Here is a 15256-nt window from a genome sequence, read left to right as displayed (position 1 = left end):
GGAAAACAGGAAAAGTTGTATGCATTTAGCTTTAAAACTGAGATCAAGAATCAAGATCAAGATCAAGATCGGAAAAGTCTCCTTTACTGCATTGCAAACTTCAGACTGAAACTATAATACCCTCTGCAGTTGAAAGTATAATCTTGAAGTTCAGTTGAGCAAATGAAATCCAAGCGCGACCTCTGTTTTTTTTTTGTTCGTATCTGTAGGAGGCGGGGAATACGGTTTAACAAAGTGTAGGACTGTGTAGGGCACCTGTTAAGTCGACCAGAACCTCTGTCACACCCACTCCAGCCCCTTCATAATGTAATCTGCTTGATGGCGTCGTTCCCATTTGCATTGCTGAGGCAATACCGAAAGTTCTGATTGTGGGGCCGTTTTCAATGATAATGATAATGATATCTCGCATTCCGCACATATACACGACCAGATATGACTCTTTCGCAGGTACATAGGCATATAGGCATTCGCAGCAAGTGCTGGCAGTTTGAGAACGATTTTAGTGGGCATTTTGTGGCTGAGTTTTATGGTCGACGAAGAGTTCGCTAAGTTAGTGGTCAATACAATTCGCCTGTTCTCGCTGCTCGAAACACCAATGAACGTGCTATCAGTTCGAGGCTGTCGCATAGATTGGACGCCCTAATGCTAACACATGTGTAGACCTATATCTAAACCACGTCCGTGTGCCCAGTGAGTGCCTCTGTGTGCCGCGTATGACTATGCCGAAGGAAACTCTTAATCATTTTCGACTGAGTTTAGTGTGCATAGGGCGGTTCTCGCAGCGCCAGAGAATTTTGTGATCACAAGTTTCAATATTTTTTGCTTTACATCCATCCCAACCATGTCTCTGACCAAGGCGTCGTCGAGGAAGGACTTGGCGGAACAGAACCTGAGCCCAGGACAGCCCAAGTCCACGACCATAGTCAAGTATGAGAAGTCCTCGTGCCTCTTCTGCAACGAATGGTTTGATGCCCAGACATTCACGGTTATACTCGCCACACTTTCCAGTCCTCCTTTGATTACAATTACATTACTCCCTTTGGATGCGACTGCAGGAACACTTGATCCACTGCGGCCAGGTGTTGGAGGAGTGTCCGAACGGCTGCCAGGCCTTCATCCCGCGCATCCGCATGCGCTCCCACCTCAAGGAGTGTCCCAGGACCAATCTGCAGAGCCTCAACGGCCAGCGAATGAGTGTCAGCATGGACCGCCTCGATCGACAGTCCGACCAGCGCCTCCTTGTCATTGAACAGGACGTGGGCACCATCCGGTCCGTCCTCAACGAAGAGATCCGCCAGCGACTGCACCTCATCACCGACGTGGGCAACATCCGCAAGCAGAACCAAGTCGTCGAGGATTGGACCCGCGACACCGACAAGGCGCTCGACGACCTCCGCCGCCAGATGGACGAGGAGGCATCTCAAAGGGCCTTCCTGACCGAGCAGAACCAGCTCGATTTCCAATACTGCTGCAATGTTACACAGGTGGGTTTGCAAAATGCACACCCAAGCAATCGATATGGGTTTCCTTAGTCGTAAGCTACTTTTTGTTTTGAGCGATCAATCTCTATTTACACCCGAAAATGACCCAATTCAATAGTTATGAAGGAAATCTGTTAAATATGGTCAATGACGTTGGCGGCAGCAGATAAATATACCTTACCGCCAGATAGATGGCGCTGTATGTTTTTTGTACTCTGCCACAATTAATGGAGTAACGAACATGGCCAGTTATATTTTACCATACCATAGTTAGGTTCCTAAAACATATCACCGTTATATTAATGACTGCAACAATATTAAAAAAATTATACATTTTTTTCTTTGGACACTCCCAAAAAGCTAGAGGAATATCAACTTTTTTCGAAGACGGGTCTGTGGGTATTATAAAAAAGATCGAATCAATGTCGAAGTTTCTGAAAACTGTAAGATTTAATTTACATTTGAAAGCAACGATATCAGATTTTACAGAACCTAAGAATTACTTCTACGATTTTATAAAACATATAATATGAGGTACAACTGATTAATTTTGTTATATGTTCCGGTCATATTAACATTTATTAACCGAACTTAGCTTTCTTTCCTGAACAATATATTGTAGTTTCATAAAATGTAGTCTAGCCAAATACTTATGATACATGGGTATACCAATTTTTGCTCTAGCTTGCAATAATTCATTAATTTGGGCATTTCAAAATCAATTTCTGTTCTCACTTATGATTTCTATTCTTAACAGTCCTTAAAGGAGCAAGTCGAGTCAAGACTGGACGAGGCTCAAAAGATGGTAAACCAGCTCTCAGCGGACGTGACCTTCCACCAGAATCAGCTTAACGACAACATCCTCAAGCTGGAGGAGCTGATCTTTGAGAACGAAAGGCTTAATAGGTGAGTAGTGGTAAGCACCAGTGGCATTGGCTAAAGCAAGCCGTAGGGAGAAGTTCTTTCAGATCGAGGAGTTCCTCCAGCAGATCAATGAGGACATCAAAACGAGGCTGACCAATAGTGACTACGCCATTTCGAAGCAGGCGACACTAGACTACGAGGTCAAGAACGTTAAAAGCATCGTGTGTGAGATCGAGGAGCGTTGTGACAAATTGGACCGCGCCTTGCACCAGACCATGCAAAACCTGTCGGACCTGGAGACCCAAATGGCCATGCAGCAGCGCATTGCTAGCGTGCAGAACATAAGAGGTACGGGACGGAAGGGTCTGGGTTCGATGAGGTTTCTGTGACCCCTCGCATCTACAAAGTGTACATATTGTTGTCCGTTTTTCTGTCCGTCCGCATGAACGTTAAGATCTTGGAAACTATATTTCAAAATTTGGCCACACCCAAGACAACGCCCATATCCCGAAACTCTGTCAGGTCACTCTGAGACTATATGTTCATTCGAAAAATGTTCCCAATGGAACCATTATTTTCAAAGTTGCTAGGAAAGATTTAATGTTGACGTCATTGCACAATGGAAAAACGGAGTTCGTATATTTGAAAGAGCGGATGAGAGCTGCTGTCTAGAACCCGCTTGTTTTCTGGGGGCATATTTTATTTGGAATTGGTTAGCTGAGCAACGGGTATCTAAATACCCGATAGTCGAGTTAGCGTACCTTCTTGTCTTTTAATTCTGTTCATGGCTTTTCAGGGCACTTGATTTGGCGCATCAAGGACTACTCCAAGAAACTGGATGAATCGAAGCAGTACGACACCATTCTGCACAGCGCCATGTTCTCCAACAAAGCATTTAGCTATGCCCTTCGGGTAAGAGCTCTCACTCTACAGTTCTTGCATTGGTATTAGCTTTTGTAACTCCCGCCAACAGCTGGATATATACTTGAACGGCAAGGGCACCTGGAAGGGGCGTAATATGATCGCCTGCCTGAACGTCTTATCTGGGGAGTACGATCCCCTTTTGGCCTGGCCCTGTCGTCTGCAGGCCGAGATCATTATCCGGGATCAGTGCTCGAATGCGGCGGAGGCCGAGGACTATGTTAAAACCATCTTTGTGCGCAAGAAGAGCGACGACTTTCTGCAGAGCAACCAGTACTTCCATATACCCCACAAGGTCATAACCAGCCGAAACTATCTCCGCAACGATTCTATGTTTATCGAGGTTCGAGTTCTCAAATAATTCACTTTAAACTAGTAACTAGACAATGGAACCCAATACCGACAAGGAAAACTTCTGCTGATATATTGCACACATATATAATAATTTATTCAGTTGAGAGCGAACTAGAAGTAAAAAAAACTGCTCACAAATTTGAGTACGTATAGTGTATAATTGAATACAACGATTTGGTTCAATATGCATATATTTCTGTGTATGTTTGCAGTTGTAAATGCTTTGAAGTAGACAATAAAGTTACATTGAGGCACTCTTGAGACGAAGTCGGTAGGTAGAAAGCTTGTTCTAATTGTTCTGGGTAGTTTTTATTGCAACAATTATGTGGCCAATCAGTAAAACATTATCATTATTCTCTTTTTTTCAAAACAAGTAGCGAGTTCAACGAGAGGAACTTCATAATGCTTGTCTTTCCAAGCGCGTTGGAATACAAAGGTCTTTCAATAAGTCAAATACAACACTTGCTATTCGTAGGCTTTAGTTAAAAGAGGTATCAAATTGTCAAAGGGACACGGGATGGCGAGTCCCATTCAGGTAATATTTGTGAGCACTTAAAGTCTACAAAGTGGGTCATAATTGTTTGGCTCCCTTGGCGTGTATGTTGTATGTATGTAAATTGTCGAATACATAGAATGTATAATTAGCATAATTGATTTCAAGTTCGATTTGGTTTGAATAATAATAATGAAGATTCTTGAGATGGGCGCTGTTCACCCACCAAAGAGTAGGCGAGAGCGTAGAGTGGGTCCTTATTGTTTGGCTCCCTTGGCGTGTATGTTGTACGTATGTAAGCGATGATTTCAAGCTCGATTCAATCATTGATTGATGAAGATTCTTAGGATGATCGCTGCTCACCCACGAGGGCGTAAAGAGCATGCTTGTAGTGGCCCGAAGTGTCGCCCTGAAAGATACATTCGACATTATTCGTAAGGAATCTGTAAATAATTTCTTTTCATACCTTGATCCAGCTCTTCAAGGACTTGCCGTACAGGCGCTCAAATGCCACCTTTATGTCCGTCATATCGATCTGTAAATCAGAGTACTATTAGATCCGAATCCAGATCGGGCAAGAACATGCATTCCATTACCTCGGACCGCGTGATGATGACACGGATCAACTGAGTGTCGTTGGTGCCGATTCCAGCCATGGACTTGTGCAAGCGCGAAGCGAAGTAGTCGGCTTTGTTGGTGACACACCTGTAAATGGCAATCAGGCCCTCCATAACGTCGCCAGAGAATTCCTTTTTGATGGCCTTCTCCAGCGAGTGACCAGTCATGCCCTCATACTCTTGGAATATCTGCAAAAAAGATCAAATCCTGTTAGTTCTAATGGTTTTTATGACTAAGATTGTGCTTAAATTTTAATATACACATGAATTTTTTTACGTATGTATATATTATAGTTGTTTTTAGCATTTGTTAAACCGTCTTTACCTAAATTTACATCAAATGATGGAATCAGCCTGATTAATTATAATTTCCTTACTGAAAGTAGATGAAGCGCCCCAAAATCAATTCGATTTTTTATTTCCGAAAAGAGCTTTCAAACAACAAACATAAATCCGTTTTCTCCTTATGCATACTGCTCTAGTTCAAAAATAAGCTTAATTTCATTGTGCGTTCCAAGAGTATATATTTGCACCACTAATCCAGATATAAATTTAGAATTTAATTTAAAATTCGCTTGTTAAATCCTATCTTTAAGAATGGTTTCTTATTTTTTTTTACAATTCTTTTAACACAAGAAGATACAAAAACGCAACCATTTGAGGCATTCATAAGACCAAAATCAAGTTTCGATAAGATTAAATTTTTTGGGATAAAAAAAAAAATGACTAAATCGGTAATATTCGACACATTATTACCAACATATCCAACAGAACTTACAACATATTATTTAAGCAAGCATTCCCAAAAGTACGCGTATACGTGATTTATGCAAGTGCTAGTCCAAAACATTAATTCTTACATTGTACACGCAAATTGCCTATAGCACGAAAAGTACTAATAGCTAGTTTTGTATCTTTTAAATTGACCCACAAGGAAACTATGGTTGCCCACCAAGAAAAAATGTAGCATTTTTTAAGAAACCAATCCAAAAAAGCTCGATGGTTTCCGTAATTTTTAACCCAGGCGTGAATAAATTTGAGGATTCTTTGGTTTATAAAAAATTGCAATCCATCAAGGATAGGTTATAGGTCGCGGTACTAAAGAGCGAAAACTTCAGTGTGCTTGCTTATTGAAAATCAACCTATTATTTTTTTAACAAATGAAAATAAATAAAATAAATTAATAAACAATTGATTTTATTTACCGTTTAATAGTACCCTTCCCAGAGTTGATGAACCAGTGGCAAGTTATGCTGATAAAAGCTTTATATCTCATAACCAAGTACGATTAAGATTTCCAAATTGTCCTAACTTACACAATAGATGGCGCCTTCTGCCGAACTGCGTTAACAGTTATTTCGCTCTCTTCCGCTCTCCCTAATACAGTGGCGTCATAACCCATACTTTCGCGATTTGTGGGCGTGGTCAAGTTTTGAAATGTTCTTGGTCTGCGTGAACATGGACTCTGCATGTTAAAAAACCAAGAGCTCTGGCTTTTATAGTTGAGATGTCGAGGTTTATACGGACTGACCGACAGACGGACATGGCTAAATCGAATCGAAGACACTTCCTGCTACTTGTTACATACTTATACATACATGCAATATACCCATTACTCAACGAGTCGCAAGCGTTGTTCCTAGCTCTTCTTAATATACATATGTATAAAAGATACTTTGTTTTTTCAGTTTTAGTCTGCGATTAGAATCTTCTGCTGCTTCTTACCATTTTTAACTGCTGGTAGTTCCTCTGGCAGAGTATCATGTTGAACATACTCTCGTCGGTGCCGACGCGCAGCTCGCCAGCCTTCAGCAGCTCCCTGGCGTCGTTCTTGGCCGCGTTGGGGTCCACCCGTCCACTCTCGTCCCGTGCCGCCGTGCACAAGGAGGTGAGCAGCCGCTTGAAGTTGCCCGAGGTCTCCGACTTCAGTTCGGACTCCAGGTGGGCGCCGTAAACTGCGTGATCCGATTGCCAGAAAAAAATGTGCATTAGCAACTGCGAGGGAAGACCCCCAATGGCTCTACCTACGTCGTAAGTACTGGTTTTTGATCGTGTAGATCTCCCCGTTGGACAGGGTGCAGAGGATCTCGATGAGAACCTCCTCGTCGGTGCCAATGCCGGCCATGGCGTCGTTCAGCTCGGCACAGTAGTAGTCCACAATGGGACGCAGCAGGCCGACCAGCAGCTTCTGGAAGTTGCCGCTCGTCTCCGACTTGATGTCCTCGATGAGGTCCTTGCCGAAGTGCGTCTTGTACTGGCGCTGGATCTCCTGGCGCTGCTCATTGCTCCGCTGGCAAATGATGTTGATCAGGGCGTTTTCGTCCGTGCCGAAACCCTTCATGGCCTTGCGCAAGTCATGCGCATCCTTAACGGGATCGAAGCCCTGCGCGGGCACCACAGTGGGAGTTCCCTGGAAAAGGGATCAATCGGAGATCTATGATTATGGGTCCGGGCATGGTGGTTTTCTATGGCGATGAATAAATTCAGTGTTAAGCCCGCCCAGGTTGAATCTAGTGAGGGGCTGTCCATACATAACGTCATCACGTTTTTCCCAGTTCTTGAGACTGCGGTGCAAAAGTCATATTTAAAATGGCTTTGTTTTGTAACAAATAAAAATATTCATTTTATGATATAATTACGTAATCGTCTTATAATATTCCTCCCTCTCCCCTTTAATCAAACATAATCACCTTATGTGATGACGTTATGTATGGACGGCCCTTAAAATAAAAACGTATTTAACATTTGTTGTTAACATGTTCAACGTAAATAAAACAAGTGAAAAAAAAATTAATGACATGTGTATCCAAAATAGTAGTGTTATTTCATAATATGTATTATAGAACATAGTACATAATATATCCTATGTGTGAGTCAAAAAATTGTTATTAGCACCCAATTGTTGACTGTACAGCCGTAATACATTTTGTAAAATCTGTATAAAGACCGCAAATTCTTAAGCAGAAGAAATCAGCGTTTGGCACGCCATTTGTATTTGTGTATTTGTCAGATTTAATCGATAAAGTAACCGAAATTATGGTGCAATCATCACATGAGAGTCAACAATGTGGGTTTTAATAGCATTTTTTTTGACCCACAATATTCTTAACATTGCCATTTGTGACACACATTTCAATAATTTCAGTTTTTCATGGATTCAACATTTGTTTCTATTTACGAAGCCTGCAATCTACTTCAAATATGTGGGTGCAGTCGGCGTGGTCAGAATTGAATGACCAACCTCTCTGTGAGCTGGGAGTGACCGATGCGCGTGCCCCTGACCATTCCCATGTCCCTGTCCATGCCCATAGCCCTCTCCATGTCCATGCCCATGTCCATGTCCATGTCCATGCCCATGTCCTTGTCCGTATCCCTGTCCGTGTCCTTGTCCGTAGCCGTAGGCTGCATCGTATCCGGCTGTCATGGCTGGGGTGTACGATCCACGATCCGTGGGATAGGGGCTGTTTGAAGCTGGTTGCTGCTGATAATGATGCATTTGGGGGGAGAATTGTGCCGGGTACGGACTTGAGGTGGGGTAAGGTGGGTACGATGGGGCGGCCTGGTAGGGTGCTGACATGGGTGGATAGGGAGCAGGATACTGCTGCTGGTGGTGGTCCATTTGGGACGATGGGTGAGAGTGGGGGTGTGGCTGGGGGGGCGGTGGGTATGGCGAGTTCTGCTGCATCGGTGGCACCCAACCAGCTCCAAAGGGCGCTCGTGGTGGTTCGTTAGTGGAGGAAGGGGGGTGCGATGGCATTCCGGAACCCTACAAAAGTCAAAAAATTTACATATCAATTTGACTCTACTGCGCTTAATATTCACGGGACTCACGAAAAAAGGTCAAAAAATGTTCACCAATTACTAATATTTTATATTAAAAACTTTAAAATCATTCAAGAAAATAATTATTTTAAGGAATCAACATAAGTTTTACACACCCAAAAAAATAAGAAAACAAGTTCTGAGCTATAATTAATGTAATTTATAGAATTTTATCCCTTTACTCAAGAAACTCAAGAAAATACACAAATAATAATAAACTAACAATATATGTATTATATATTAAAATGTTTAATATGATGAATGATGTTGCTAAGACTAAAATCTAGAGGAAGAATTTGTAACTTACGAAAGGGTACATTATGAGGGAAATTCTATATATTGTGGGGGTTTCCGATGATTGAGATTCAGTACTGGAAAAAGCAAAATAGGAACAAATGGGTTTCATTAAAACAAAATATTTACATGGTACACAAGTACAAAGCCATAGTTTTAGTATTTAACCAGTTGTTATCAACATTATTCTTATAAAGATACCATACACCTGTACATATATTTGGATCTACTGCAAATACATACATATGGACCTGATAATATTCTTTGGCAATATAGCAAAGATTGATGCTAATAGAATGTAGAAGAGGAACACAAAATATGTGTGGTTAAGAAATCACACGCACACATAAATAAAATCGTTGTTGGCTTTCTCGGTATTTTCTACAGTGACTATCGACAAAATTAAGAAAGTTTAAAATGGGGTGTGGAATATGCTGTTTGCGCCTAAAGCTTGCCCAAGTGCCAGCAGTCATAGTTTCATAAGATACGTGCATTTACAAAAAACAAACGTGATCCTAACGCATTGGCTGGAGCACCCCTGTACTACTATACACTAAGAAATAAACTTAATTCCTTGAACTATCTGAATCATATCTGTTTACCACGTCATTCTAATTTAGGGCTATTGCGAGACTACACAGTGGGCAAAAATAGTTTACGAACAGTTTATACGAAATTTCGGTGCAAAGTGTACTTAAACTTATTTTGCCCACTGTTTATGTTGCAAAGATTTTTTAATTTTACAATATAAATGTACATATCCATAGATTTACAAACTATTGAGATCTTAAACTAATTCTAGTAATCGACTTATATCGTTTTTTTTTTCATTAAATACAATGTACATAGTGTGTTTTAATATTGGTACTATTCAATTTTGCGACGAACATAAAAAAGTAAGTTGACTATATGGTTTCTGTTCTAGGTGTCATAGAAATCCCTTTGGCAGAAACCCCATTGAAATTTGGATACACATATGTATGTACGTATGTACATATGTTCGTTTCAACCAATTTTTTGGGCCGCACTTTTAATTTTCTTGCCCAATTTATTTGTTTTTAGTTTTATAACCTTGCAGAGGTTATTACATAGTTAGTAGTTTGTAGAGCGGTGAAGGAAACATTAACCCTATAAAATATATATATTTTTGAACGGCATTACTAGGAGAGTTGATATATGTATGTATGTATGTATGTATGTCTGTTTCTGTGCCGTTTTCGAGGTTAGTTTAAATGCGAGACCCTTGAAACTTTCGCAATCGGCTTTTTTATGGGTGTACGAAGATTAAGCTTGAAAAGGACGCTGATCGGAAGTCTATATGATATAGCTGCCCTAGGAACAGTTGGGTAAAATTTGCATATTTTTGGTGGATTTTTTTTTCTAATACGAGTTGACTAAAGCCTACAGTGTATACAGTGTACACGTTTTCACACTTTGTTTCCTTACTGTCCCAGTTCTAAGTTATAATTTAATGAATTTAAGTCAGGTAACGTGTAAGCACTATATGTACATATATGTTTACATAAACAAAGGCACCAGACATTTACCCTAAATTAGGGCAGTGTTTAGGGTAATATCTTTGTGTCATGCGAGAAACATTAATTCGTTTGCTTTATATTTCGCTCCAGACACATAGGCGCCAGCGCCCCAATGGGCACAGAAAAAACTGTTTTAGCTCTGCTGTAAAAGCTTTGAAATTCTTTTTAAAAACTTGCAAAAAAGTTTGGCATCTAAAGACCCTTAAATCTTGAATAATCCCGTGGGTCTGGATGCCATAGTAGTATTATACATAATATATGTATATTACAAGCCAGAAAAGCTTTATCTCTAAAAGAAGCAAAATACTTTATGTAGTACAAAATAATCTTATTGAAACTCAGCTTGACTCACAATCTCAGTATCCGTAACGACAATGCAACATTTTGCGATAACTTCAACCACGGCTATGCATTTTGTTCCCGATTATTAACTGATTGAACAAAAAAGAACTCTGCTCACTTCCAGATGATTCATCTTACACTCAAACCCACGTCAACAAAGTTTCCCGTGCGCTGATTTGTACATACTTATGTACATATGTACGTACCGGTTGGCCCGTATACAAATATTGGCAAACGATTTTCGCGCGATCTGTATGTTTAAGCATGATCCAATAAATACACAGAGCCACTTATGTATAGACATAATGTGTACAAAGTATGCAATATATGTTTGTGAAAGCATGACTCAATAAATACACAAAGCCACCTATGTATATATGTATGTACATACATTTGTAACCGTTGAAACCGTTACAGTTTTGTTGTGCCAAGCTAAAAATTTTAAAATAAATAATATTTGTAAATTATACATTTTGTATAAAATAAAATAATTTCTTTTGTGAGTTATCGTTGTTTGAACGAACGAAATAAAACGAACGAAAAGCCCCTCCGACCGCGTAATCAAATTTTCAGGGTGCATGTATTTTGGGATCCTGATTGCCAATAAATAGGTCAAAGTAGGAATCGCTATTTTAAGTTTTTGTCAAATTTAATTAAAACCAAAAAATATTTTGAACAAGAGTGGTAGATCTAGTTAAATTACACATTTTTTGTTCAGTTTGCTTGATAGTTTTGGTTTTAGGAAACAACAGCAAAAGAAAAACAGGGCCCCTAAATACATGGATCCTGAAAATTTGCAATCTATTGTTAATCCTGAAAAAAATTGGATTTCAACTATATATATACACTTATGTACATGCAATTATGTATATACATACATATGTAAATTAAGGCATGACTCAACAAACGGATCACGTGATCTACAAAAGTTTGACTCAATAAATACACAATACAAGGTAAATATTTCGTAACTAAAAAAATAGTTCTTTTTTAAAGATAAGCCTATTCTTGCCCGCCTAAAAACAATATACAAAGTAGGCCCCAAAAGTACTTTAAAGCGTTAACGCGAAGTTTTTTTTAAAGAGAAGGTCAACTCAGTAATAATCCACAGTATATATGTACATATGTATTTAATTAAACTTGTTGGGCTAGGTAAAGATACCATTTTTAAACGTGTGCAGTTTGCTGTGACATGGTTTCGCAGAAGGAAATAAAGGGCTTATTAGAAAAAATGTTTTGTTTATATATAGTTTTTTATTTATATCCAATAAGCTAAGCTGAATAATGTATAATATTGCTTTATTCTTATTTCGGAAGGAAACCGTTGTTTTAAAGGTGTTTGTATTTAAGATCCATGTATGTGTTTAAACATATTACATGCCAATGTATGGGCTCTTATAAAACCGCCACCGGCAATTTCACAATGTTTTAGATAGAAAGATAGTAATTATTTATCGCAAGGTCGCAAATCAACAGATGGGCTTAGTGCACACAGATGCAGCACATGAACACGTGTCAGTGCCGGTGTATGTATGTGTGGGTGCACTTTTAGATACAATTGTATCTGAAGATACCAGAAGAATGTTTCTATTGCTGTTAGTCGTACGATATGTATTGCTTAGTAGATACACACACAAGCACACAAACAAGTGGATATGCTTTAAAATTATCTTTAAGTCATATCCAAAAATTTAAGGCCCACGTAGTTTGTATAACACCAATAACAAGCAGAAACTCAACGTAGCAAACGGAAAAAGTCTTAACTCTGAATCTTTTAATTACTTTAAGTATCTGAATACGAGACGACTGCACTCTCCGTATACTTTGTAACGCCGAGGAGATTTTATCAACTGACCTGGCGCCAGGGCGGGACAACCACTTGTTGCACTAGAGCTGGGAAAAAATCGATGCCAACATCGATACTATCGATTGTTTTGGTTTCGGAAAAACATCGAATTGTTTTAAAATAATCGATGTATCTGTGGAGTTTAGCAGGCCGGAAAAACGAATTTTTAAAAATATTTTCTGAGAAAAAATTAAATTTAATTTATTTTATACACATACTTGGTTATATTCAAACTGTATTTTAAATCTAGGTATTGGGAAAAATACAAAAAAAAACAGCTAATCTCCGGGTAATCCTATAAAAAAAGTCGTTTTGCGGTGATAGAGGTCGTTGCACTAGATAAAAATTGATTTTTTATCAAAATTTCGGTTTTAAATTGTTTATAGCCGGATTCCAATAGCGCATTAAAACGCATTTAGCCTAATGCGCATTTATTTACACGGGGAATTCCATTAAGCCTAGTGATCAGATCGACGAACAGTTTCGCCAGCGAAAAAACTTAATTCTTTCTAGTGGGACCGAAGTTTTCAGAGTTTACCCGAGTGCATGTGCAAGATCGAAGATGTTGAATATAAACGACGCCAGAGTTAAATTTGGTATTGGATTGGTGACAGATACGCGGCTTTTTCGCGTTTTTGTCGTTTTTTCCCTCCTCCAAATCCAACAACACCAAAAATTGAATTTCTTATTCTTTTCTCCAGGGCCTGACAAACGTTCATCGAGAGTTCATCCCAGACGTCTGGCAACGCTTTGCACATTTCTAGTATTTTCCGTAAATCTGAGTACGGACGTGCAAAAATGCACTGTCGAAAAGTGTTCGCCGGCTGTTTGCCTCTCGCTCTCTCTCATATGCGGCGAACGGTTTTGTCGATCTGAGTACTAGGCTTTAAGGGAAATTTCATTAAATGCAATTAAATGAACAAATTCCAATCACTGTGGACGGCCGTGGTGACGATAAGCACCAGAAAGCGTGCGAGAGGAGACTACCAAATATATCCGCAATATTCAAAATCAGGAAATAATAGTAATAATAGTCCGATCTTAACAAATGATATAGGTAGCGTAAGGTAGCGGTTTCATAAGAGTTTGTGTATACCAAAAGTTTTGGAAAGTCATTTGGTTCCTGAGATATGGGGGTGTTGTCCTTATATTGGAGCTGTTGGGTCCGGAGGACTTTTGTGGCACTGTTGTATTACGCGTCCAATGACAACTCGGTCATCTCAATCCGATAATCCGTTCAAAAGATACTCAACAAATAAGATTTTTAGAGCATTTTTGTCCTCTTGTTTGTTTGTACCGTGAAATTTTTCGAGCGTTGCGATTTTTTTGACCTCGTTAGGAGGTGTTTTTGTTTGATTCGATGATATGAAATAACAGGAAGGTGTTAACTTCCATTTGACCTGCGGGGCAAAAAGCTGGACGACCTACAATTAGCGCGGAAAAGCACGTTAATGTCCACTTTTTTGGCGGGAAATTCAATTTTGTGTTCTCTTCATATACAACAGGTTAACAAGTAACTATTTGTTAACAGGAACTACGATCTCATAAATTAAGAAAGTTTTTGTTTTTGTTGGGTCCGGAGGACCTTTCTTACTGAAAGAACCATAAAAATGATATTTTGTTTTAAATTTGACATTAACAGCACTGGTAAAATTTTTACTTTTACAAGTAAAAACGTCGGAAACATCGATGTTAGCCAACATCACGTGTTTTTTTGTGTTTTTACAGGAACCGTATTTACACACTCGTTATTTAACGATTTCGGAGCTGACAGATTTTGCAAAGGCCGCTAGAGATGGGGAAAAAGTGCGTTTGACCGTTTTGGCGCCGACCTCGTGATTTTTTTCGATATCTGCCCCCACTCGATATTTTTGATTGTGAAAGTTTAAACCATCGATAATATCGATTTAACAACTTTTTTTTTTAATAGTTCTTTGTACTACAGTTTCAGTTTATTTAAATAAATATTATTATAAATTCAAATAAAACAAAACAATGAGATCCGTTCCTTGGGAACTTAAGGAATGTGAGTAACAAAATAAAAATAAATTTAGTTCAGTAGACATTGAGCCAAAAAAAATAGATCCATTCTTTGTACGGCTCTGCTAAACATCCTCTCAGATTCCGACGGGGATGCTGGTATGAATAGGCAGCGCTTGGCCACTTCCACCAGACTTGGGTGTTCCACTCGATGTATCGATAATGGCGAAAACAATCGATGGTGACCCACACACAGCCGCCATCGATAATATCGATACTATCGTCCATTGTTTTACAGCTCTAGAGGATAAATTAACGTTGTTATTTGCAAGCGAACTTGCACGTTAAAACTACCATTTTCTTATTGGGTACTTGGTAACTGCTTAAATATGGTTGAATATCAATGCAGCTGAAACCGGAAGTTGAAATATGGATGCGCTCAACATCGGCTAACTATCGCATAAATTAGTCCGTCAAAGCCCGTTAAATTTTAACGGCTGACTAACTGGGACATTTTTAGAACGGCCAACCCTTATGGACCATCGTTTCAACGGATGGTGGGAGGTGGATGGATCTCTGTGGAAAAGGGCTATTAAGCGGCTGTGTGCAGACGGTATAATGTGATGGTTGCGCACGATAGTTGAGCGATAGTTTAAATATCGGTCAGATATCGAACAAGAATCACGACGTCTTGGCTGAATTCG

General features: G+C 39.5%; 2 protein-coding genes across 9 annotated transcripts; one reads left to right on the top strand and one right to left on the bottom strand.

The window, feature by feature from the left end:
- The first annotated feature begins 467 nt into the window (after positions 1-467).
- LOC128260757 (TNF receptor-associated factor 3) lies at positions 468-3894 on the top strand. 5 transcript variants are annotated; one of them, XM_052993988.1, is made up of 7 exons: positions 468-690; positions 857-927; positions 1009-1484; positions 2239-2387; positions 2434-2693; positions 3142-3257; positions 3319-3894. In XM_052993988.1, the coding sequence occupies exons 3-7, from the start codon at positions 1044-1046 to the stop codon at positions 3625-3627; spliced, it is 1275 nt and encodes a 424-aa protein (XP_052849948.1). In that variant the 5' UTR covers positions 468-690; positions 857-927; positions 1009-1043; the 3' UTR covers positions 3628-3894. The 5 variants fall into 5 exon arrangements, with proteins under 5 accessions (XP_052849948.1, XP_052849946.1, XP_052849947.1 ...); XM_052993986.1 differs by having other exon boundaries at positions 857-1484; XM_052993987.1 differs by having other exon boundaries at positions 532-549; positions 857-1484.
- Positions 3691-12611, bottom strand: LOC128260755 (annexin B11). Of its 4 annotated transcripts, XM_052993980.1 has the most exons (8): positions 12509-12611; positions 8860-8923; positions 7972-8496; positions 6759-7140; positions 6456-6685; positions 4710-4919; positions 4580-4648; positions 3691-4522 (listed from the first exon to the last, which is right to left on the bottom strand). In XM_052993980.1, the coding sequence occupies exons 2-8, from the start codon at positions 8869-8871 to the stop codon at positions 4457-4459; spliced, it is 1494 nt and encodes a 497-aa protein (XP_052849940.1). In that variant the 5' UTR covers positions 8872-8923; positions 12509-12611; the 3' UTR covers positions 3691-4456. The 4 variants fall into 4 exon arrangements, with proteins under 4 accessions (XP_052849940.1, XP_052849941.1, XP_052849942.1 ...); XM_052993981.1 differs by lacking the exon at positions 7972-8496; XM_052993982.1 differs by lacking the exons at positions 7972-8496; positions 12509-12611 and adding an exon at positions 10737-10755.
- Between the last annotated feature and the right edge of the window lie 2645 nt (positions 12612-15256).

Source organism: Drosophila gunungcola (genome assembly GCF_025200985.1).
Source record: "Drosophila gunungcola strain Sukarami chromosome X unlocalized genomic scaffold, Dgunungcola_SK_2 000038F, whole genome shotgun sequence".
Classification (NCBI taxonomy): domain Eukaryota; kingdom Metazoa; phylum Arthropoda; class Insecta; order Diptera; family Drosophilidae; genus Drosophila; species Drosophila gunungcola.
The sequence above is the reverse complement of the archived record's forward strand: the minus strand, read 5'-3'. Positions and strand labels throughout refer to the sequence as shown.

Coding starts and splice junctions, on each gene's coding strand:
- LOC128260755 (XM_052993980.1), bottom strand. Junction 7,141..7,971: donor CACTCCCAGCTCACAGAGAG/GTTGGTCATTCA, acceptor TCCCTTTTCCAG/GGAACTCCCACTGTGGTGCC. Junction 4,920..6,455: donor ACTACCAGCAGTTAAAAATG/GTAAGAAGCAGC, acceptor TCTTTTTTGCAG/ATATTCCAAGAGTATGAGGG.
- LOC128260757 (XM_052993984.1), top strand. CDS start 842: ATGTCTCTGACCAAGGCGTCGTCGAGGAAGGACTTGGCGGAACAGAAC. Junction 1,485..2,238: donor ACTGCTGCAATGTTACACAG/GTGGGTTTGCAA, acceptor TATTCTTAACAG/TCCTTAAAGGAGCAAGTCGA. Junction 2,388..2,433: donor GAGAACGAAAGGCTTAATAG/GTGAGTAGTGGT, acceptor AGCAAGCCGTAG/GGAGAAGTTCTTTCAGATCG.